At 47.3% G+C, this 24,453-nt stretch overlaps 1 protein-coding gene and 1 long non-coding RNA gene across 7 annotated transcripts; one reads left to right on the top strand and one right to left on the bottom strand.

Annotated features, from left to right (window-relative positions):
- Window positions 1-9,928: 9,928 nt before the first annotated feature.
- On the bottom strand, window positions 9,929-11,624 carry LOC310836123. Its single transcript, XR_014559870.1, has 3 exons — window positions 11,485-11,624; window positions 10,198-10,306; window positions 9,929-10,035 (listed from the first exon to the last, which is right to left on the bottom strand). It is a non-coding gene; the product is annotated as an uncharacterized lncRNA (long non-coding RNA).
- An 875-nt stretch (window positions 11,625-12,499) lies between these two features.
- ASB6 (ankyrin repeat and SOCS box containing 6) lies at window positions 12,500-22,995 on the top strand. Of its 6 annotated transcripts, XM_083722378.1 has the most exons (8): window positions 12,500-12,678; window positions 13,034-13,110; window positions 16,625-16,798; window positions 17,377-17,558; window positions 19,340-19,446; window positions 20,653-20,761; window positions 20,924-21,010; window positions 21,855-22,995. In XM_083722378.1, exons 3-8 carry the CDS (start codon window positions 16,668-16,670, stop codon window positions 22,532-22,534), a joined length of 1,296 nt encoding a protein of 431 aa, XP_083578504.1. In that variant the 5' UTR covers window positions 12,500-12,678; window positions 13,034-13,110; window positions 16,625-16,667; the 3' UTR covers window positions 22,535-22,995. The 6 variants fall into 6 exon arrangements, with proteins under 6 accessions (XP_083578504.1, XP_083578502.1, XP_083578506.1 ...); XM_083722376.1 differs by lacking the exon at window positions 13,034-13,110 and having other exon boundaries at window positions 12,529-12,678; XM_083722380.1 differs by lacking the exons at window positions 12,500-12,678; window positions 13,034-13,110 and adding an exon at window positions 12,714-12,735.
- The last annotated feature ends 1,458 nt before the right edge of the window (window positions 22,996-24,453 follow it).

The following is a 24,453-nucleotide window of genomic DNA, read 5'->3' as shown; positions in this document are numbered from 1 at the left end:
GATCGCCAAAATGCATTTTACTCAGGCCCAAACTGTCTTCAAGTCTGCAATTCCTGCCTGGGGCCAGAGAAAGCCGATAGGATCAGGATAGTAACCTCCTGCCCAGCCCTTTCTGCCCCCCCCCCCCTTTTCTGCATTTGTAAGGTGAGCTGGGTTATTTTGCATGATAATGCCCTTCTTGTTTCACTCTGGAATTCAGAGTACATTTCCTGGGGTGGGGGGCATGGCATGGAAATACATGGGTCCCTAAAGACAGACATCCATCATTTCATTTCCTTTTTTAAAAAAAGGGCATTCCATGAAAATGATGCTTGTTTCTGAAATACAGTGCACATACATATCACACAGAAAAGAACATCAGGAGACCCTGCAGAATCAGGGCAACAGGTGCCCATATAAGTGCAGCATCCTGCTCTCTTGGTGGCCAAAAAGATGTGCATTTTGGGAAACCTGCAAGCAGGAATTGAGCTCATAAGCCCTCTCCCCTTCTGTGGTTCTCAACACTGGCGCTCAGAAGCAGTTTTTGCCTACACTTCACTCAGGCCTATTTCCACATAGAAGCACACAGGTGCACAAATCCTTTGCTCATCAACTGCTCCATGTAGAGGGTGGGGGAGGTGTTGTCACCTCTCCCCTATAATCAAATGATATATCTGATGACTAGGGATGGGGGAAGGGACACGGGTGGCGCCTAGGGCTTGCTGATCAGAAGGTTGGCGGTTTGAATCCCTGTGACGGGGTGAGTTCCTGTTGCTCGGCCCCTGCTCCTGCCAACCTAGCAGTTCAAAAGCACCTCAAAGTGCAAGTAGATAAATAGGTACCGCTCTGGCAGGAAGGTAAAGGGCGTTTCCGTGCGCTGCTCTGGTTCACCAGAAGCAGCTTAGTCATGCTGGCCACATGACCCGGAAGCTGTACGCCGGCTCTCTCGGCCAATAAAGTCAGATGAGTGCCTCAACCCCAGAGTCGGCCACAACTGGACCTAACGGTCAGAGGTACCTTTACCTTTACATTTAGGGATGTGGGGAGGGGAGAGAGAAGTTCAATTCTGCTTTGAATGCCCAAATTTTTCAAGGCAGTTCACCAGTTAAGTGTATAAAAATGTATATGTTAGGAGAAAAGTATGCCTAAACATGCATATATATGTTGGATAACTCCAACATGTGAAAATAGGGACATCCTAAGGAAAACTGGGACATTTTGGGATCAAATCAGAAACAGGGAAGGCTTCTCTAAATCAGGGACATCCCTGGAAAATAGGGGCACTTGGAGGGTCTGCACCACCGACTGCTGGGCTTGCTTTCACCCTACCAAGTCTACCAAGACTCATTTCATTATTAATACTAACACAGGACAGTTGTACCCCAGCGATCACCCTAGGTATTATCATGAAGAAAGCCTATCAAGCCATTGCTTCCCTTATTTTCCTTCAGCTTAGCTCTCATCCTGCATCTTAGCACCCAAATGGCTCCACAATGACACCAGAGACAGGGAAGGCCCCACCCCACAGCTGCCAATTGTCCCAATTTTCCAGGGACAGTCCCGGATTTACAGAAGCTATACAGTTTCTGCTTTGATCCGGGAATGTCCTGCTTTTCCTTAGGATGTCTCTATTTTCATCTAAGAAATGCTGGAGGGTATGGAGTTATGTGACCCCCAAGCCAAGGAGATAAGTAACTATACAACCTTTAGAAGACATCTGAGGGCAGCCTTGTATAGGGAAGTTGTTTAATGTTTTACAGTCATACCTTGGGTTACAGACGCTTCAGGTTATGTTTTGTCGGGTTATGGACTCGCCGAAACCCGGAAGTACCAGAACAGGTTACATCCGGGTTTTGGCGGTCGCGCATGTGCAGAAATGCCCGCCACTGCAGGTTGCGAGCGCTGCGGGTTGTGAACGTGCATCCTGCACAGATCACATTCACAACCTGAGCGTCCACTGCATTATGTTTTTATGTATGTAGGAAGCTGCCCAGTGTGGCTGAGGCAACCCAGTCAAATGGACAGGGTATAAATAAAATTACCACTACTACTACTACTACTACTACTACTACTACTACTACTACTACTATTGAATACAGTGGTACCTCAGGTTACATACGCTTCAGGTTACAGACTCGGCTAATTCAGAAATAGTACCTCAGGTTAAGAACTTTGCTTCAGGATGAGAACAGAAATCGTGCAGTGGCGGTGTGGCAGCAGCGGGAGGCCCCATTAGCTAAAGTGGTCTTTAGGTTAAGAACAGTTTCAGGTTAAGAACGGACCTCCGGAACGAATTAAGTACTTAACCCGAGGTACCACTGTACAGGCATGTCCAACAGGTAGATCATGAACTACCGGTAGATCACTAGACATCTCTGTGGTAGATCACAGTAGATCTCTCTCCCCCGCCCCCAAAAATTTTGCCTGTCAATAACAATGGGTAGATCACAGCCAGTATTTTTATAATGGGAGTAGATCACCATCTCCTGGGAGTTGGACGTGCCTGGAATAGAACATCATTGGAGAAATGTTGGAGAGTATGAGCTGGCTTACACAAATTCATACTAGAACACTCTCTGGGACAGAGAAGAAGCCACTATGGCATGTTCAGATTCTCTCAACACCTCCCTGTCTCTCTGAGAAGTGCCCCCACCACTGACTGCATCCAACAATTGCATTTGCCTTCTTGGCAGGAAGTTCACATGTCTTCCTGGGATCAGCTGCAATCTTCCTGATGATCGGGCCCCCCCTCCCCCGTTTCCCATACGCTGAGTCCCCAGCCGTTAATAAAAATGCTTTCATTGCTGGCCCTTAAACGCCTGACCTTTCACATTGGACTGTTGAATTTCATTCCATTGCTGTTACTTCAGTTTGTGAGGTCATCCTGTTCATTGTGGAAAAAAGGGAAGAAGAAGAAAATTCTGATCCTCTCCTGCGCTACTTGTTTGCGAGAATGTTATACTGGAATAAAGCCATATACCTTTCCTGTCCATTCTGGAACATCTATATAGAGCCAACCCTATCTAGCTGAATCCCTCTCCTTAAAAACATACAAGAATCCCTACACATCACTTCTTTGGCATAACCCCCAATTCTCATCCCTGACAGAAAAGAAGCCATGCAGTGTGAAGTCAAGCGCAGAATAATGCAATGCAATAATTGGAGCATGCTTACTCGGGTGTCAGTCTATTAGAGTCAATGGAACTTTCTCACAATGCCCTATGGGAAGCCCCCAAGCATGACCCAAATGCTACAGCAATACTCTCCCCATTTGTGATTCCCAGCAACTGGCAATGGCCTTTCCTCCCAAATAAATTAAGGTTCCAGTCCTCATGGCTCTAAATAAAGACATGGCCTAAACAAGAAGATCATTTGGTCCCTCCAGTTCAATGTTATCAACACTGACTGGCAGCTGCTCTTCAGGATTTCAGATAAGGATCCTTTCCTGGCTCTACCCGGCACAGGTGTATCCAGGGTTCCTTTCACTCTTGGCAAGGAACTGTTTTGCCACCCCCCCCAAAAAAAAACCTGCTTTTACTGCAAAGCGGCATTAGAAATTACTACATCTTACATGACTTAAGTACTTGAAGGTGGGACGCAGGTGGCACTGTGGTCTAAACCACAGAGCTAGGGCTTCCCAATCAGAAGGTCAGCAGTTCAAATCCCCGTGACAGGGTGAGCTCCCATTGCTCAGTCCCTGATCCTGCCAACCAGTCAAAGTGCAAGTAGATAAATAGGTACCACTCCAGCGGAAAGGTAAATGGCATTTCCGTATGCTGCTCTGGTTCGCCAGAAGTGGCTTAGTCATGCTGGCCACACGACCCAGAAGCTGTCTGCAGACAAACACCAGCTCCCTCAGCCAGTAAAACGAGATGAGCGCCACAACCCCAGAGTCGTCTGCAACTGGACTTAACGGTCAGGGGTCCCTTCAACTTTAAAGGTATTATTTTACTGTTGTTAGCCACTCTGAGCCCGGCTTTGGCTGGGGAGGGCGGGATATAAGTAAAATTTTATTATATTATTATTATTAAGTACTTAAAGCATCCAGTGTGAGGGCAAGGCAAGGAGGAAAGACCAAAAAAAATGCACACCTTTGTGCTGATGTGTGCTGGAATATTGAGAAGCTGCAACAGCAGTGGCACATTGCCACTCATATAGTCTGATAGGACAGGCGATTTTTGCGGGTTGTGGTGGTGGACCTGTCCCCCTGCAGGGTCCGGTTTCACCAACCCCTAAGAACGGCTCTGCTACCTGGGGATGCCATTGGGGATTAAACCCAAAGTAAGGAAGCAAATGCTCTAACCACTGAGCTATTGGTCCTTCTCTTTTCCTCTTCCCTTGGACACGGAAGGAAAGATTTCACAACAGCATTTTCAGAATAATGCTGAATCACTCAGAACTCTTCCATTTCTGCCCTCTTGCCCACTGGGAATTTGCCTGAGTCTAAAGAATAAAACCAACCCGTTTGATTGCAGAAAGGGAGCAAATGAAATAAGAAGCAATCAAGTTTCCCTCCCTTGGCTTCACTGTCCAAAACATAGGAGTGCCTGGAAATTCCAAGTCTGTGATGGAAAGAAAAAGGCGAAGCCAGTGAGACTCCTACACTATTAGTCAGTGTTGTTGCCAGCTCTCTTCCTGGCAGGGCTCCTGTGCTCTTAACAGCCTAAGTCTGAGCAGTAGAGAATAGGTCCAACAAATTCCCCCCCCCCCCAAATGGGCCTGTGGAAAAGCCAGAGGGATGACAGGCCTCTTGTATCTTTCTAACAGCTGTGCAGAAATGGCTTTTCAAAAATATACCTGTGAATGAAATAGGCTCAAATTCTTCTACATGACCCCATTTATTTTCTGGCTGTTTCGCTCACCCTGCAGTTAAATGCAGTGTCTGAATCCCCATTTGATGCCACAGAAGACCACCTAAATTATCGGCCCTTTACCAGGAGGAAACCTCTGGTCTGAGGGCAAAATGCAGCCCCTGCCCCTCCAGCAACTAGCCTCACTGTTGTTGGTGTTGTTTTTCTTTCCCACTCCAGCCCCAACTTCAACTACCCCACTGTTGGTGAATCAGCTTAAGTGGCCAGGCTGTGGAGGATCAAGCCCACCTCTTCTGGGATCCTAAATCTGTCCACGCATCAAGGGGAAGAAGCTAGGGAGAACATAGTCAGAGCATTAGGTCTATCTAGCTCAGTGCTGCCTGCACTGACTGGCAGAAGCTCTCTGGGGTTTCAGGCAAGGGATGTTGGGATGCAGTGATGGGCATCAGCTTGAGCAGCTTTAGAAGAGGATTGAAGAAATTCATAGAGGAGGCTACTAGGCACAGTGGTCATGTTCTGTGTTATGTACTGATGTTCTCACCCTGGGCCAGCAGGGGGATACTGTAGATAGTTATGCAAATAAGGGATCAAAAGTAACATTCAGTGATTGGATAGTTTTAGAAAGTTGTTACAGTTACGTTGTACTGGAGCTCTATATAAGCAGGCTGACTGAATCCTTCAGTTCAGTTCTGTTCTGGCCTGTGAATAAACAAGAGCTGTTTGAAGAACCGCTGTGTCATCTGATATGTTCACAACTTAACATTCTGCCTCCATTGTCAGTGGCAGTAATGTTTCTGGATACCAGTTGCTGGAACCTACAGGAGGGAAGAGGGCTCTTGTGCTCAGGTCCTGCTCGTGGGTTTCCCTTTGGGGCATCTGGTTGGCCACTGTGAGAACAGGATGATGGACTAGATAGGCCATTGGCCTGATCCAACAGGCTCTTAAACCCTGCCTGGAGACGCCAGGGATTGAACCTAAGACCTTCTGCATGCAAAACATGTGTACTGCCACTGAGATTACTCTTCTCCTAAAAAGTAAGATACTAGCCCTCATAGTTCTGAAGAAGAGACTGAATTAAATAATTGAAATTGAATACTTTATTGTCACTTGTGCAACTTGTATACAGTTAGATTACATGAGCACCTCCCATTCAGTTCTCTTAGTCTTATTTCCCCTCGTTTACTGAGGCGCACACACCAAACTCAAAAGTCAGATGCCATTGGTGGTTGAGCCTGGGACCTTCTGACCACAAAGTAGATGCTCGGCCACGGAGCTATGACCCTTCCGCTAAACAGAAAGCAAGATTATTCATCATTCTGAATAAAGGGCTGAATTAAACAGGAACACTGGGAAGTCCCATATACTGAGCCAGACTATTGGTCCATCTAGTTCAGCGTTGTCCACACCGACTGGCAGCAGCTCTCCAGGGTTTCAGGCAGGGGATATTCCTAACCCTACCTGGAGATGCCGTGGGACGCAGGTGGCGCTGTGGGTTAAAGCCTCAGCGCCTAGGACTTGCCGATCGAAAGGTCGGCGGTTTGAATCCCTGTGGCGGGGTGCGCTCCCGCTGCTCGGTCCCAGCGCCTACCAACCTAGCAGTTCGAAAGCACCTCCAGGTGCAAGTAGATAAATAGGGACCGCTTACCAGCGGGAAGGTAAACGGCGTTTCCGTGTGCGGCTCTGGCTCGCCAGAGCAGCGATGTCACGCTGGCCACGTGACCCAGAAGTATCTCCGGACAGCGCTGGCCCCTGGCCTCTTGAGTGAGATGGGCGCACAACCCCAGGGTCTGTCAAGACTGGCCCGTACGGGCAGGGGTACCTTTACCTTTACCTTTACCTGGAGATGCCACTGGGGACTAAACCTACGACCTTCTGCACAGAGAGCAGATGCTCTGCCACTGAGCTATGGCCATTCTCTAAATTGTGGCTCCCTCACAGTTCACTTTCTTTGCATTCAAGAGAGAGCGGGGGGAGAGCGCAAAGGCCCTGCCATGGTGCCCTCAGCACTTTTCTGACCAGGCCTTAAGTAAACTTCTCTGAAAAGCTATCCGGCTGTCAGGAATGTAGTAGAAAGATAAATATGGGGCTGTGGGGGAGGCTGGGAAATGCAGTTGGGGTGTGATTGATGCCTTCCTGAAGTTCTGTTTGCCTCTCTGAGCAGCCTTAGGGGTATGGGTTCAAATTACTTAAAAGCCCCTCGACCTATTTCCTCCGGCCCCAGGAAACTAACCCCAAGGCAGAAGGCAGCAGCAATGCTGTGTATTATCATGGCTTTATTGCAGACAACAGACTCTTCAAATATTTGATAAGAATTTTATAACTGTTGGCAATTAATAACATAAATAAAAATACACAATAGTGCAACTGAAAAACAGAACTGCAATACTAAACGTATACATAGTTATCTTGCCTCAATAATGGACTGGATGAGAGCCAACAAACTGGAGCTCAATCCCGATAAGACAGAGGCACTCTTAGTGGGCAGTTCCCTAGACCGGAGTGCCTTCCATCAGTTTTGACTGGTGACTCACCTCTGCCTCTAACTGGACAGGGATAGCCTAACATCTGATGCCTATGCTCTGGTAACCTCTAGGTTAGATTACTGCAACTTTGAAGATGGTTTGGAAACTTCCACTGGTACAGAACTCAGTGTCTGAGTTGCTCACCAGGAGAAGACGCTTTGAGCATATAACACCAATCCTGGCCCTGCTCAAAGTAGAGCAACCCAAGACAATCAGGTAGCCCTCCCACCAGATGTCAAAGAGAAAAACAACTACAGTGGTACCTCTAGATACGAACGGGATCCATTTCGGAGCCCCGTTCGTATATAGAAGTAAACATAACTAGTGATGGCGTGTCTGCGCGCATGTGCACGCACGTGTCACTTTTCGCTGCTTCTGCGCATGTGCGTGACGTCATTTTGAGCGCCGTTACTTCCGGGTTGCCGAGGAGCGCAACTCAAACGCGCTCAACTCGAAGCGTCTTCAACCCGAAGTATAACTGTACCAAACTTTTAGAAGATATCTGAAGGCAGCCCTGTTTAGGGAAGCTTTTAATGTTTAATAGGTTATTGTATTTTAGTGTTCTGTTGAAAGCCGCCCAGAGTGGCTGGGAAAATCCAGCCAGATGGGCGGGGTATAAATAAATTAATTATTATTATTATTATTATTAAGTATTATAAAGTCTGTCACATAGATGATGAAGCAGATTTGATTTCTGTTTCTCCAGAGGGTCAGATCTAAACCAACAGGTTCACTTCCAGACAGAGAGGGAAAGATTTAGGACACACTCCCTGGAAGCTAGCAGACTCTCCTTCCTTAGAGATTTTTAGACATCCTCCCAGAGGGTACTCCTAGACCTACTCTGGAGATACCCTGGCTGCCAATAACACACACACGATTCTAGTTCTCATGGTTTTGAATAAATGGGAACCAAAGAAACTGTCTTGTACCAAGGCAGTCTGCTGGCCCATCTAGCTCAATACTGCCTACAGGTGTCAGCAAACTTCTTCAGCAGGGGGCCGGTCCATTCTCCCTCAGACCTGGGGGGGGGGGCTGACTATATTTTGGAAAAGAAGGGAAAAAAACGAATTCCTATGCCCCACAAATAACCCAGAGATGCCTTTTAAATAAAAGCACACATTCTACTCATGTAAAAACACCAGGCAGGCCCCACAAATAACCCAGAGATGCCTTTTAAATAAAAGGACACATTCTGCTCATGCTGATTCTGGGACCGTCTGGCGGCTGGATTCAGAAGGGGACTGGGCCGGATCCAGCCCCCGGGCCTTAGTTTGCCTACTCATGGCCTACACAGACTGACAGCTGCTCTCTAGAGTTGCAGACAAGGGGTCTGTCTCAGCCTTTAAGGTTGGAAATTGAAACTGGAACCTTCTGCAAGCAAAGTAGATGCTCTACCCACTAAACTACATCCCGCAAATAAATAAAGCAAATGTCTAGTCTCCACTAAGGATTGAATTAAATCACTCTATATAAGCTCAGCATTGCTGACACTGACAGGCAGCAGGGTTTCAGACAGGGAATCCTTCCCAGCCCTACACGGAGACTCCTGAGCCATGTCCATGCAGCTGAGGCATAACCCTTTCCCAGACCACAAAAAGCACTCTGCAGGTGCCCCAAGAGACCATTCAACTTTCGTGTTACACATTTGCAAGGCTGGCACTGAAATAACTTGCGGCGGGAGCTCTGATAAAACCCTATCAAGCAAGACTTAAGCAGCTGCAACTCCAGCCATGGAGCTAAAGCCTGCATGCATTTAATGTTTGTAAAGAGCAGATTAAAAATAATTATTCCAGTTCAACTGAGTCTATAGATGTACAGTGGTACCTCTGGTTAAGAACTTAATTCGTTCCGGAGGTCCGTTCTTAACCTGAAACTGCTCTTAACCTGAAGCACCACTTTAGCTAATGGGGCCTCCTGCTGCTGCTGCGCTGCTGGAGCACAATTTCTGTTCTCATCCTGAAGCAAAGTTCTTAACCCGAGGTACTATTTCTGGGTTAGAGGAGTCTGTAACCTGAAGCATCTGTAACCTGAAGTACCACTGTATTTTAAGTTGAGAATATATTGCGGCAATGCGTGATTATTCATATTTCTTTCAATAACCTAAAATAAAGAATAGTGTTCTTAAATACAAATACCGGTGTACCTTGGATTACATACACTTCAGGTTACATACACTTCTGGTTAGACTCCGCTAACCCAGAAATAATACCTCTGGTTAACAACTTTGCTTCAGGATGAGAACAGAAATTGCGCCACAGCAGCTTGGTAGCAGCGGGAGGCCCCATTAGCTAAAGTGGTGCTTCAGGTTAAGAACAGTTTCAAGTTAAGAATGGACCTCCGGAACAAATTAAGTACGTAACCAGAGGTACCACTGTATCTTGTTTGCCTAAGTAATCTATATAGATCATGTATCTTGTAACAATAAATTTGGACTAATCAGTATTTGCACTTCTATCATTCCAGCCCACCCAGGCAGGTCGTTTTAGGGAGAATGCTGTGTTCTGGCAAGAGGGTGCCAGCCTTGATCCCTGGTTCACATTCCTGCTCTGAAACCACTGATAGTTTTGCACTGGATCTGGACCCCTGGAAAAGGAAGCAGCAGGGCTTGGTGGGGCGGGTGGGTGGAGGAAGCTCACCTCCTTCCAACAAAAGGCGAATGTTTTCCGTATTGTGGATCTGAACCCCATCACTGCTGGCTAGAGCATGCAGTAGAGCAGTCTTTCCTGGGGAAGGAGGGAAAAAGTGCATAAGAATGTGAGAGGAGCCTGTATGGGGCCTGTCAAGCCCAGCCTCCTGTTCTCAAGAGTGACCAACCAAATACCCCAAGCAGGAGCCAAGGAGGAAAAGGGGGAAAGGCCAAGCCCAGGAGGATGGAGGCAACTGACCATGTTTATCAGCTGCATTGACATCGGCTCCAAGTTCCAAAAGTCTCTTTAGGCAAGGGAGGCGTTCTGGCTCTTCGCTAGCCAGATCCAAGGGGCTGCTTTCATGAACCTAAGGAGGAATGGGATAGAGGAAACATAACTGGCTGCTTTTATTGATGCCTTTACTGCAGCAGCGATGAATGGAATTTCTCCTAGTTCGAGGGCTGCAGTCCCTCTTCTGCAGAAAGCAGCTGGCACAGTGAATGTGAATTTCCCCTCTACGTATATGGTCAGCTGGTTTCTACACGCACTCGGACACCTGTGTCCTTCAACCAGGCGAGCAAGAGGCATGAGCAGAGTTGAAGGATTTGTTTCCATCCAGGCAACACTCAAGGACGAAATCTGGGACCCTGCACCCTGCCTTGACTCCTGCTTTCTTGACCAACTATATCTTATCTTATCCTATTTTTCATACAAGTTCTTTGGCCTAGAAATGGAAGGGGGAGAAAGTCAACTTACAGCCTTGTGGCAACTTTTGAAAGCTAACTTTTTAAAAGAGCATAAGGTTTTAAACCCTACGTGCACATTGCATCCTATGAACAGAGAAGCAAAATTTGGGATGGGGATTTTGGATCAGGATCTCAATGGTTCCATATTATTGCTCTATTCCTCCCCACCCCACCCCCGGCCTGCAATGTTGTTCTCAATCTCCCTCTCCCTTTGTTAGTGCATCTGCTCCTTTCACTATACAGGTGTGGCCATTTGGGTGGGGGGTTGTGTTCCTGACCCCTCTATGCGTTGGCAGAGGCCCAGCCCTGTTTTTGGGCCCCTTCTGGGTCGGCAGTGACGAGCGTGATCATGTGCCAATCAGACATGCGTAAAATGGTCGCTGCCTGTATGGCTCCTGTCATACGCCAAAGATGCGCCTCTTTTCTCTGCCCTGACACTCAAGATGCAAGAATAAAGTGGGTCCTAAACAGATGCAATCGTAATTGATCTCAACCAATTTTTTTAATGCTTGCATTTTAAATAGATTGTGATTAGGCCAAATCCATGATAAGAATAATTGCCAGCATGGTGTAATGGTTAGCATGCTGCACTAGGAGCTGGGAGTGACCAGGGTTCAAATCCCCACTAGGCCATGAAGCTAACTGGGTGTAACCTTCGGCCAGTCACTGCGTCTCTTAGTCTGATCTACCTCACAGAGAACCATCTGCACCACTCTGAGTTCCTCGTATGTGTGTGTGTTTGTGTGTGTAAGGTTTGACATAAATGTTAATAATGAAAATAAAAATGCCAGCAGCTTACCCTGTCTCTCCGGTTGATGTCTGCACCTTCCTGCACCAACAGCTCTACCATGTCCGGCTTGTTCCGCATCACGGCGATGTGCAAAGATGTATAATAAGTGATTGGATCTTTTGAAAACACAGAAACACACATTTATTTATTTATTTGTTTGTTTGTTTGTTTGTTTGTTTGTTTGTTTGTTTGTTTATTCACCAATTTGGCACAATTTGTGAATTTGTCACACTGAAACATCCTTACCTTTCTTCCAAGGACCTCAAGGTGACCTGGCTCCCATGCCCTCACAACAATCCTACGAGGTAGGCAAGGCTGCAGGTGAGGTAGCGACCGGCCCAACCGTCGCTCAAGGGACCTTCACGTGGTTGCATGGGAAACTGGAACTCTGGTTTTCTAGTTCCACAGCTCTTATCCACTGTGCCTGACTGCCTCTCCTAGCAGGCTAACTGGCTGTTGGTTTTTAGGAAACACTGAGCCCTTGCACGTTCAGGGATGTTGCTCTGATTTTCAAGGAGCTTAAGGTGGGGTACACATTTGCAAGGCTGGCACTGAAACAACTTTGGTGTGAGCTCTGATAAAACCCTATCAAGCAAGACCTAAGCAGCTGCAACTCCATCCATGGAGCTGAAGCCTGCATGCATTTAATGCTTGTAAAGAGTGGATTAAAAATTCCAGTTCCACTGAGTCTATAGATGTACAGTGGTACCTCGGGTTAAGTACTTAATTCGTTCTGGAGGTCTGTTCTTAACCTGAAGCACCACTTTAGCTAATGGGGCCTGCTGCTGCTGCCGCACCGCCGGAGCACGATTTCTGTTCTCACCCTGAAGCAAACTTCACAACCCAAGGTAATATTTCTGGGGTAGTGGAGTCTGAAACCTGAAGCGTATGTAACCTGAAGCATCTGTAACGCGAGGTACCACTGTACTGTACAGTATCTTCTTTTCCGCTGGGGAAGTCTGCCCCCTGGTGGCCGCTTGATCCGGCAGTGGTTTAAACCAAAACCTCCAGCCTGCAGAGGGCACTTAGATTAAAAGATTCGTGAAACTGTGGGGAGAGCGAGAGCGAGCGAGCGAGCGAGCAACCAAAAGAGAGAGAGAGAGAGAGAGAGAGCTACAGCTGTTGGCTGCAAACTGTATAAAAGTGCAACTCAAGAGCTCGGCATCCTTCCGCTTCCTGCTAAGCCGGAGGCACGCCGTGCAGGTACGAGACTTGGGACCAATAGGACGGGATGGGAGTTGGGAATTTGCGGAGAGGAAGGTGGTTCAAATAAACGTTTTAATGGGCTACCTTGATACAGGGGTTTTGTTTTTGCTGGTTTTTAGCAAAAAGGCTTTATTTATTAAGTTACTTGAAAATACAGAATTTAAAAATCTTGCTAATCGTTAAACTGTAAAGCTCTTTTAAAAAAAATAAATTGCAAACTAGGGTTGTCGGAATTGCAGGCTGGGGGTTTCGGACGCGCAAAGGGATTCTTCCGGCATGGTGTGTGGCGGGGAGAGAAGGCTGCTCTGGTTATCCATACTGAACGTAGTAATAATTTGGTTCCATTTTACAGAGCACTTCAAGCTAGTTCAGACGCTTGGTTCGAGAAAGCTCCCCTGCCCGTGAAATCGTTCCTAACAGCCTTGTGAGGTGGGCTCGTTCCCATGTTTGTAGCGACTGGTTTTGGAAGCAGGGTTTTGGAAGCAGGTGGCAATTTACTGAGATGCTGACTTTTGTTTGATAATTTGTATTTTGCTGCGTATAAACCTTACTTTGTCTGCGTCAATTTTCTTGCCCATACTGGCGGTGGGGGGAGGGGGACAGGGGATTCACGTATTTCTATGGGGGAAAGAGAAATGTCATAAATTCATGTAGTGATGATGACAAAGCACTTGAAAATAAATATTAGCTTGGCAGGTTCAAACTTTTTGGCTTTGTTTACTAAATGCAAGAAAAATAAGCAGGCTAAATTGGATAGCTCATTAGTCCCGGGATGGAGAATCGTTCGTCAGCCCTCGCAGTGTGGCAAGGGCTAGGAATGTTTGGAGTTGGAGTTCAGCAATATTCAGGGGTAGGGAGCACAGCGTTCTCCACACCTGCTCTTGGTCATTAGAATATTTGCCCCATTCAAAATTTTACCCCAGGTAGTTAGCATTAATTGCAGTTGTCATTGGTTTTTTTACTGGAAGTGAAAAACGAAGTAAAATGCCTTTGCTTGGGGAAACCCCCTTTTTTTTTGTCAGAAGAGTAGACTTTGCCTTTAAACCTTTCCCACGGACTTCCTTTTAGCCAGATTCATGGAGTTAACAAGCTACAATACAGCTGCAGTGGTAATTTGGGGGCAGTGGTAGTTTGACGGGGCCAAACATTCAAAGAAAGAAAGAGTCTTGAAATGGTGCAGCATTCCCTACTTTAAAAAAAAGATTTCCATGAGTGCTTCTGTACCATTTACAGGGCAGTGATTTCCTTGACAGAAATGAAAACATCAGAACTTTGAAAACAATCGTGTTATGTGGACATGGACTAGACTAGAGTGAGGCAGCGCCCCTTCACTAGCAGCAGCACCTATCACAGAAGCTGTGACTTTGCAAAGTGGAAGAAAAAGGTTCAACCCCAGTGCCAGCAGTGTGGTGTAGTGGTTAGTGTCTGTAGGACTAGGACTAGGGAGACCCAGGTTTAAATCCCCGCTTAGCCATGATGTTCACTGGGTGTTACATGCCTAAACTTAAGTCCCACTGTGCTCTCTGTACAACCTGTTTTGCTGTGGCTGGTTGCAACCTTCCAAATGCCACAAACTGCAAAAAGAACCAAATAAATTCTCTACAAAAAAATAATAGAAAGTGCTGTGGCATTCAGGGTGGGGAATAGCCATTCTGTTTTTGTGCCTGTAACCCAAGTTCCAGGAGCCATGTGGCAAATAGCTTTTCTATCCTACAGTGGACCCGCTGCCAGTCAGTTTTGGCCAGGCATAGGCAACCTTCGGCCCTCCAGATGTTTTGGCCTACAACTCCCATGATCCCTAGCTAACAGGACCAGTGGTCAGGGCTGACGGGAATTGTAGTCCAAAACACCTGGAGGGCCGAAGGTTGCCTATGCCTGGTTTTGGCCATACTGAGTTAGGTGTAGTTTCTTTGGGCATTGTGTAGGATCATTGAGTGGCATGGAGCCCTTGCAACTTGCCTCATGATAGATTTTTAAAAATGTGGTAGATTAAAAAAAAGTTTCTTTGGGTGTGTGGATCTGAAATGCAGACCCACCCTGCCCCTGGAAAGAAAAGTCACAGGTGGCCTTCTTGATAAGGAGAGGGTCTCGTTAGATTTTGAGTGCTGTGATATCACTCCTCTTGCTGTGGATTAATTTCATAGCAATATAGGCACAGTTAACTGTTGCAGCTTCCCCTGCTCATAGTTGTGAAGAATATTCTTATGTTAGGAATGGCCCTACAGCTCTGATTCTATATCAACAGGGCAATGGCAGTTGCAATGGAGAGTTCTTATCTAGGAAGGGAGGGGCACAGAAACTCTTGACCTGTTGGGTTTAATGACTGTGCTACTCCACGTAAAGACATGCATGTAAAGGATGGGGGTAACCTTCCACTTGCCACTCTTCCCAAGGCAGGAATGTCATGTCTTGAGCTACTAGTCTCCTGGGTGGACTGGCCCCAGTTCCATCCTGTAGCTACTGGTCCTAGCAAGCTGAGAGCAGGAACCTGGCAAGACATCAAGTTGTTTTGTTGCTATGGCATCTTAATGTTGGGCCCTGGCAAAGGCTGTCTCCTTAATCTCTGACAGCCTTGCAAAATGTTCCCTCTAATGACTAGCCCTGAAAGGCGTACAGCTGGCCCAGGGGCCCATGTTTACCACAAGTCATTGGCGGCTCATTTGCTACCTGGCAAGGGTGTCATGCAGTCCTTACCTTAGGTGAGTAGTCAGAGTTGGTAATTACAAGGCTGGAGTTGGTCTAGGTCTCTTAGCTCTGTGTGCACGTGTGTGACCAAACAGAAACACAACTGGTACAGCTTCCCTTTCTCTTAACTGCACCTGGTGACTTTCTGTCTGGCGCATCCAGAATTTCCCCTTCAAATGCACTATACTCATGGCAATTTACCCCCAAAGGTTTAAAACTGGCTTAAACAGGTCCTACTTTGACATGTGAAAAAAAGGCAAGTTCCCTTTACAGTTTGTGACCAAGGTCACAGCATTCCTCTCTCACACTTTTAAGATGGTGCTTTTTCAAAAGCAGGAGTAGGGAATGTTAGGCCTGGGGCAGTGGGGGGGGGGTACAGATCTGGCCCTTGAGGCCTCCCTGTGTGGCCCTTGGGACTTCCTCCAGGCCACACCCTCCTTGAATGATTGCGCCTGGCTGCAACACACCGACCCCATACAGACATGCCTTATGCCTCACCCTCCATGCTCTGGATGGGCTGAAACTACCATTGCTTCCCCCAGATCCAGCGCCAGGAGGGCTGGGCACGTGTTCCATTAGACTCAGGCTACCTGAAGGACTCTGTTCTCACATACGAACATGTCCTGGCTCAGACCTTCAAGGGAGGCCCTTCTCTTGGTCCTGCCACCCTCACAGGCAGGCTTGGTGGGGGGCACAAGAGAGGGCCTTCTCAGGGGCTTCTCCCAGACTTTGGAACTCCCTCCCGGGAGAAGCCAGACTGGCTCCCTCCTCACAGTCCTTCCCACCAGTGATGAAGACCTTCCTGTTCCAACAGGTCTTTGGGAACTGATTGGGTTTTGTTTGTTTAGGAAAAGACCTTTTAAATAGTGCTGTGCTGTTTTTACTATATCAATTTCTGTATTTCAATAGATTCATTCTCATATTGTTTAAGTTCTATTATAGTTTTAATTAAAGTACTATTTTTAAATAAGTTTTAGCTTTCTGTATTTGATCTGTGTTTTAATTTATATCGGTCACCTTTAGTCACAATCTGGGGGAAAGGCAGGATATTATTATTATTATTATTATTATTATTATTATTATTATTATTTTATTTATTACTTAATAGCAGCAGCAGAAGCAAGAGAAGGGTTGAAACATTGCTATCCTACTTAAATGTTTAACCTGTACTGTGGGTTTGGGAAGGATGTGCTAACAAGCCCTGTAGGATATGGTTGTGAATGACAGCGATGATTATGAAGAATTTATTTTTTGGTAGGCCGAGGAAGCAGCTTTAGATTGGCTCTCAGACCATTTCCTTAATGAATCACAGAAGGGAATCGAGCAGAATGCCTTTTCTCCATGGCTTCCGACGGATCATCTTTGAGTACCAGCCATTAGTTGACGAGATCTTGGAATGTATGGATCCTCTGGTGCAGGACATGATGATCAGGTAACTGGGAAGTTGCTTCCCTGTCCATGTGGACAGTACTGAGCTGGGTTCTCATTCAATTCAGCCCATTCTTCAGAATTATGAGGACTAGGATCTTTGAGGGTTTTCTACAATCAAGCGATATATAGATACCAGGAAATGCACCAGCGGAATCCTACCTTTCAGGGAAAGGGCCATGGTTAAGGGTAGAGCACCTCATGTGCATACAGAAGGCCCAGGTTCAGCCCCTAATGGCACCTCCAAGTTGGCACTTATAATATCCCCTGCCTGAAACCCTGCAGGGCTGTTGCTGCTGTCTGTCAGTGTATACAGTATTGAGCTAGATGGACCTGGTGGTCTAATGTAAAGGGGGGGCGGGGAAATCACATTAGTTTCTCCTACCCACTCTGGCCCTGCCCACCGCTGGCATGTGGCCCCCAGAATGTGGCCCAGAAGGACATGTCTTCTCATTGGCACACAGCTCTTCCCTCTGAGCTGACTTCTGATTGGCTCTTAATCGTTACCAAACTGCCACCACAGAACTTTGCCCTCCTCCTATGGTCATTGTGGTGTTTTATTTGCCTTGTTTTCTTGTGAAGCCCCAGCGCTGTGGTAGATGACGACAGACGGATTGCGGCCCTTAACAACCTGCTGGAGAGGAACGCCAACTCCGTTTACTACCAAGAGGGTGTGAGCTATTCACTGCTGAAGATGGCGGAATATGGGGTAGTCCCAGCTGCAGAAGCCCTCCTGCGTGGTGGGGCGGACGTCACCTTTGAAGGTTGGAGGGGGACCTGGTTAATGCTTCCGGTCTTGCATATATTTTAAAATTACAGAAATCATTGGGATAACTATTTATGGAAGCTGTATTTTTATATACAGTTTTTTCATGATTCCTCTTCCCCCTGCCCCCCCCCCCCAATGTTTCCTTTCTGGTTAGGAGCGACCTGTTTTGGTTCTTTGTTTCTGCTGAGAATTGCAACGCCCCGTTTTATGTGACGCCATTTTAATTCAATACAAGCGACCCCCGTTTCTCCATGTGTTCCAAGAACGTGTGGCCATGCACGTGTGTGGGACGTTTTCAGAACCGGAACAGGGCAGAGTGGGGGGGAAGGCGGGGTGGGACTGAGGGGCTTATGCGAGTGACGATCCAGAACGCAACCCGCATGCAAATAGGACATTGCCTGTATTAAAGGCAAAAAAGGCTATTCCACCAGTGTGGTGTAGTGGTTAAGAGCGATGGACTCGTAATCTGGTGAACCGGGTTCACATCTCCGCTCCTACGCATGCAGCGGGAGGGCCCAAGGAGGACCTTGGGCTAGTCACACTTCTCTGAAATCTCTCAGCCGCACTCACCTCAGAGTGTTTGTTGTGGGGGAGGAAGGGAAAGGAGAATGTTAGCCGCTTTGAGACTCCTTCAGGGATATCAAATCCAAACTCTTCTTCTTCACCTGGCCTGATAATCCATTTTGAGACCCAGATGAGGAAGCCAAAAGTGGGTATAATTTTTCAATTCAGTAGTAGTTGCACCCCAGATGTCCATTCGGCTCCACCTGCCTAAGTCGCTCTTTTCTACTGTCAGGTGCTGTTAGGCTCATCTCTCTGCCATCAGGTTCCGCCTTCCTCTTCCCCAAGCCCCACCCCTTGTCTCCTAAGCTCCTCCCCATGAGCTTCAGTGTTCTAAAGCTCTGGCCGCTGCAGGCTCAGGTGCCCATGGGTGTGTGATGTCACACAGAAGTTCCTTCATAGGCTGTCTCGCTAACAACATGACCGCCTCCCAGCAAGGCCGGTTTAGACAGTTGGGCCAGGAAGGAGGGCCTTTGACTGCTGGGAGCCATGAGGAGGAAATGGGTAGGGGGATGTTTCCTGGCCTGCTGGCTCCCGTATTACGGGCCTGATGTGAACACCGGTAAGTATCTTTCTCTTCCCTCAGTGCTGACAACAGCCTTCTTGTGTGGGCAGACAGCCCCCATATCCAAAGGACCAATGATAAGGAGTCTTTACTAGGCAATGCAGCAGGGTGGTGCAAGGGTTAGGATGTCAGACTACAGGACCTGGGAGACCAGGGTTCAAATCCCGCAGACAGCCACATGAAGCTGTCTGGACGCAACCATTGGGGCCAGTGTCATTGTTTCTCACCCTAAGCCTACCTCGCAGGGTGGTTGTGAAGATGGAACAGGGAAGGGAGAGAACCCCACCTTAAGCTCCTTGAAAATCAGAGCAACATCCCTGAACGTGCAAGGGCTCAGTGTTTCCTAAAAACCAACAGCCAGTTACCCTGCTAGGAGAGGCAGTCAGGCACAGTGGATAAGAGCTGTGGAACTAGAAAACTAGAGTTCCAGTTTCCCATGCAACCACGTGAAGGTCCCTTGAGCGACAGTTGGGCCAGTCGCTACCTCACCTGCAGCCTTGCCTACCTCGTAGGATTGTTGTGAGGGCATGGGAGCCAGGTCACCTTGAGGTCCTTGGAAGAAAGGTAAGGATGTTTCAGTGTGACAAATTCACAAATTGTGCCAAATTGGTGAATAAATAAATAAATGTGTGTTTCTGTGTTTTCAAAAGATCCAATCACTTATTATACATCTTTGCACATCGCCGTGATGCGGAACAAGCCGGACATGGTAGAGCTGTTGGTGCAGGAAGGTGCAGACATCAACCGGAGAGACAGGGTAAGCTGCTGCATTTTTATTATTAACATTTATGTCAAACCTTACACACACACACACACACACACACACACACACTCTCTCAAGGAACTCAGAGTGGTGCAGATGGTTCTTTCAACTCTCACAGAGTAGATCAGACTAAGAGACGCAGTGACTGGCCGAAGGTTACACCCAGTTAGCTTCATGGCCTAGTGGGGATTTGAACCCTGGTCACTCCCCGCTCCTAGCACAGCATGCTAACCATTACACCATGCTGGCAATTTATTCTTATCATGGATTTGGCTTCTCAGTGGCCTGCTTGCAAGCCATTTAAAATGCAAGCATTAAAAAAATTGGTTGAGATCAATTACGATTGCATCTGTTTAGGACCCACTTTATTCTTGCATCTTGAGTGTCAGGGCAGAGAAAAGAGGCGCATCTTTGGCGTATGACAGGAACCATACAGGCAGCGACCATTTTACGCATGTCTGATTGGCACATGATCACGCTCGTCACTGCCAACCCAGAAGGGGCCCCAAAACAGGGCTGGGCCTCTGCCAACGCATAGAGGGGTCAGGAACACAACCCCCCACCCAAATGGCCACCACCTGTATAGTGAAAGGAGCAGATGCACTAACAAAGGGAGAGGGAGATTGAGAACAACATTGCAGGCCGGGGGTGGGGTGGGGAGGAATAGAGCAATCATATGGAACCATTGAGATCCTGATCCAAAATCCCCATCCCAAATTTTGCTTCTCTGTTCAGAGGATGCAATGTGCACGTAGGGTTTAAAACCTTATGCTCTTTTAAAAAGTTAGCTTTCAAAAGTTGCCACAAGGCTGTAAGTTGACTTTCTCCCCCTTCCGTTTCTAGGCCAAAGAACTTGTATGAAAAATAGGATAAGATAAGATATAGTTGGTCAAGAAAGCAGGAGTCAAGGCAGGGTGCAGGGTCCCAGATTTCGTCCTTGAGTGTTGCCTGGATGGAAACAAATCCTTCAACTCTGCTCATGCCTCTTGCTCGCCTGGTTGAAGGACACAGGTGTCCGAGTGCGTGTAGAAACCAGCTGACCATATACGTAGAGGGGAAATTCACATTCACTGTGCCAGCTGCTTTCTGCAGAAGAGGGACTGCAGCCCTCGAACTAGGAGAAATTCCATTCATCGCTGCTGCAGTAAAGGCATCAATAAAAGCAGCCAGTTATGTTTCCTCTATCCCATTCCTCCTTAGGTTCATGAAAGCAGCCCCTTGGATCTGGCTAGCGAAGAGCCAGAACGCCTCCCTTGCCTAAAGAGACTTTTGGAACTTGGAGCCGATGTCAATGCAGCTGATAAACATGGTCAGTTGCCTCCATCCTCCTGGGCTTGGCCTTTCCCCCTTTTCCTCCTTGGCTCCTGCTTGGGGTATTTGGTTGGTCACTCTTGAGAACAGGAGGCTGGGCTTGACAGGCCCCATACAGGCTCCTCTCACATTCTTATGCACTTTTTCCCTCCTTCCCCAGGAAAGACTGCTCTACTGCATGCTCTAGCCAGCAGTGATGGGGTTCAGATCCACAATACGGAAAACATTCGCCTTTTGTTGGAAGGAGGTGAGCTTCCTCCACCCACCCGCCCCACCAAGCCCTGCTGCTTCCTTTTCCAGGGGTCCAGATCCAGTGCAAAACTATCAGTGGTTTCAGAGCAGGAATGTGAACCAGGGATCAAGGCTGGCACCCTCTTGCCAGAACACAGCATTCTCCCTAAAACGACCTGCCTGGGTGGGCTGGAATGATAAAAGTGCAAGCACTGAATAATCCAAATTTATTGTAACAAGATATATGATCTATATTGATAATGGATTACTTGGGCAAACAAGATATACCGGTATATGTATTTAAGAATATTATTCTTTATTTTAGGTTAATTGAAAGAAATACAAATAATCATGCATTGCTGCAATATATTCTCAACGTCAAATACAGTGGTACCCCAGGTTACAGATGCTTCAGGTTATACACTCCTCTAACCCAGAAATAGTACCTTGGGTTAAGAACTTTGCTTCAGGATGAGAACAGAAATCGCGCAGCAGCAGCGCAGCGGCAGCAGGAGGCCCCATTAGCTAAAGTGGTGCTTCAGGTTAAGAACAGTTTCAGGTTAAGAACCGGCCTCCAGAACGAATTAAGTTCATAACCAGAGGTACCACTGTACTTCCAGCACTATTCTAAACACGTTATTAAATGTATTTGGTATTAGTTTAGATAATATATATTTGTGATAGAGGGCCTTATATTTATTTTCTCTTTCTCTTCCTTAGTTTGGCTTTTATTGTATATTGTTGAATACTTTTAGTAAAAATTGATTGGTGGAAAATAGGAAAATGGTGGTGGTGATGCCAAGGGTCACTGGAAAAAAAAACATTAAACTGTCTGTTTCTTTATTGTTCCTGCCCATCAGGAGCCAATGTGAAGGCCACAACAAAAGATGGTGACAGCGTCTTCTCCTACATCATCTTCCTCCTTGGAGAGACAGTGGGAGGTGACGAAGAGGAGGTCCAGACCATCAAGCGCTTCTGCTTCCAGGTCACTCAGCTGCTGATGACCCATGGGGCCAACCCTAGTGTGTGCCCAACCTACGAGTCCCTCACCCACCTGTGCCTGAAGAACTTCAGGCTCCACTTTCCCCTCCTGCGCTTCCTCCTGGAGTTTGGGGCGTCATACAACTGCACCCTCCATGGGCCCTCCTGTTGGTCGGGCTTCAGTATTATCTTCGAGCAGCTGTGCTCCCACTTGAGTGGGTCAGAGGATGACGCCTTCTCCGTCGACCTCTTTCAGAAGGCCGAGACGGTGCTGGAGCTCATGGCCTCAAGCTCCCAGACCATCAAGCTGCCCATCAACTTTGAGATCAACATCAGCCACCTCAGTGGGTTCCATGGGAAGAGGATCTCAGACCTCTTCACCAGCCTGAAGCAGCTGGAAAACTCCCCTCCTACCTTGAAGCAGATATGCCGGGTTTCCCTGCGGCAGCATCTCAGACCCTGGCCCATCGATGAAAAAGTCAAGGCCCTCCCGCTTCCCAACTTGTTGAAAAAATATCTCCTTATAGACCCGAGCAGCTCTGCGGAGGCGGCCGTCTGACTTCAAGGGTGGACCAAGAAGACTGATCTGCCGGGGGGGGGGGGGGTTCCAGCCTGAGGCCTTCAAGCCACACACACCAGTCAATTGTGGACACGGGTGTTGGTCACGCACAGGATGACATTTGCGGGATTGCCGCACAAGGTGTTATTGCACCATACTCATTCACACACGTGGACTGTCCTTTTGCCCTGCAATGGATGAATGCATAACACTTGGATGTTTCCAAATCTGCAGCTCAACTGCTGATTGTTCTGAACGAGGGACAAGTCCATTTTCTGGACCTGAGTCATGACTAAACTGAATTCTGCTCAGTGTCTGCAGAAGGTTGGAGGCCTCCATTTATCTGGAACAATATTACCTCGTGACTTTTCTAAACAGCTGTTCTGAGCAACCTGGCTTCTAACAGGGAGCGAAGCGTCCATTCCTCTGGGTCATTAAACATTTGTTCTGCACCAGCAAAATGTGCCTCTAGTGTCTTTGCTTGATTGTTTTCAAGTTGCTTTGGGTTGCCCTGGGTAACAGTGACTTCACAAATTTAATTTAAATAAAATAAAACAACAATAGGCCAAGTAGCAGAGAAAAGGGGTGGCAATAACATCCTATGCTACTACGTTGGGTGCTGCTTTTCCAAATGGGATGTAGCTGTTTTCATACTTGTTGCCTTATTATTTAATATGTATACTGCCCTTCACCCATAGGTCTCGGGGAGTTTCACAACATATTGCAGATCCTGTTTCTGCCCTTCAAAACAGAAGGTACCATTCCTCATGGAAGGCCATGAGCCAAGGGCAGCCTTATCTAGTCCACACAGTGACTCAACCATTTTTGTGTGTTTTCAAAGGCAGTATGATGATGGTTGTTCTAAGCTGATACACAGCAAGGTTAAGTGTGAAGAACTTTTTTGACCCATTGGGCCAGATCCTTGATAAGTGGGAAGGCCACACACCTGTCATTCATCTGACAGAGCACAAATGAAGCAAGACTGATAGGGGAGGGGTCCACTTTACTAGTGTTTCCAGAGGGAACAAACTAGCCACGCAGCACCCACCCCATGCCTTCCTGATGTCACCCAGCACTGTCGACTGGTTTGGGGGGGAAGCAGCCTTGTTCCTCAGAAACCGTGATGACCATGTGCTCACTACCAATTGGGGAAAAAAATATCCATTGTTTAGAAGTACAAGATAGACATCATTTCAGGGTGGCCCCTTGGTTCAGCTGTATTTCCCCACCCCCTGGAAAGCATTTAACCAAACACACAGGCTACATTCACACCATACATTTTTTAAAAAACCCAATGACACTTTAAACCATCACAGCTTCCCCCAAAGAATCCGTGTAGGAGACTGCTGTTCCTCTCAAGGCGCTACAGTTCCCAAAGTTCCCTGAGGAGGAGGGGTTGTTAAACCACTCTGGGCTGCTCCACTGGCACTCTCCAGGGACCCCTCAACTGGGGTCTTATCAACAGTCATTTCATCTTTTGACAAAAAGGACAGAAGGGCCTCACTCCATTGGCTGTATTGAGGGACCAGCTTCATTTGGCACCCCTCAGCAGTCATTCCAACTGCTTTTTGCTTGCCTTCATCCCCACCCCCTTCCTTTTCCTCCTTGTGGGTTGCACCTGCAAATTTTGTTTAGGAAGGAATTTGTGTGCTGTTGACCTGACTCCACGTGCTCTGGGAGACTTTTCTGATGAAGTAAGAGTGGTGAATAAAAACTCTTCACAATAAAAAGCAAGAGCTTCAATGTTTCTCAATGGTTGTGAGTAATTTAGCAAAGAGTAATTTAGCATTTAGGTGAAAACTGGACCCCCAAATGGTGTCTTGTTAGGGAGGGGTGACCTGGGTCCTAACTCCTTTGCACTCCCCTTTTGAGCTGTTGTGTTCACCTTAATTTCCATACGGTAGCATATATGCAAATAT

Source organism: Podarcis gaigeae (genome assembly GCF_964106915.1).
Source record: "Podarcis gaigeae genome assembly, chromosome: Z".
NCBI classification, from domain to species: Eukaryota; Metazoa; Chordata; class Lepidosauria; order Squamata; family Lacertidae; genus Podarcis; species Podarcis gaigeae.
The sequence above is the reverse complement of the archived record's forward strand: the minus strand, read 5'-3'. Positions and strand labels throughout refer to the sequence as shown.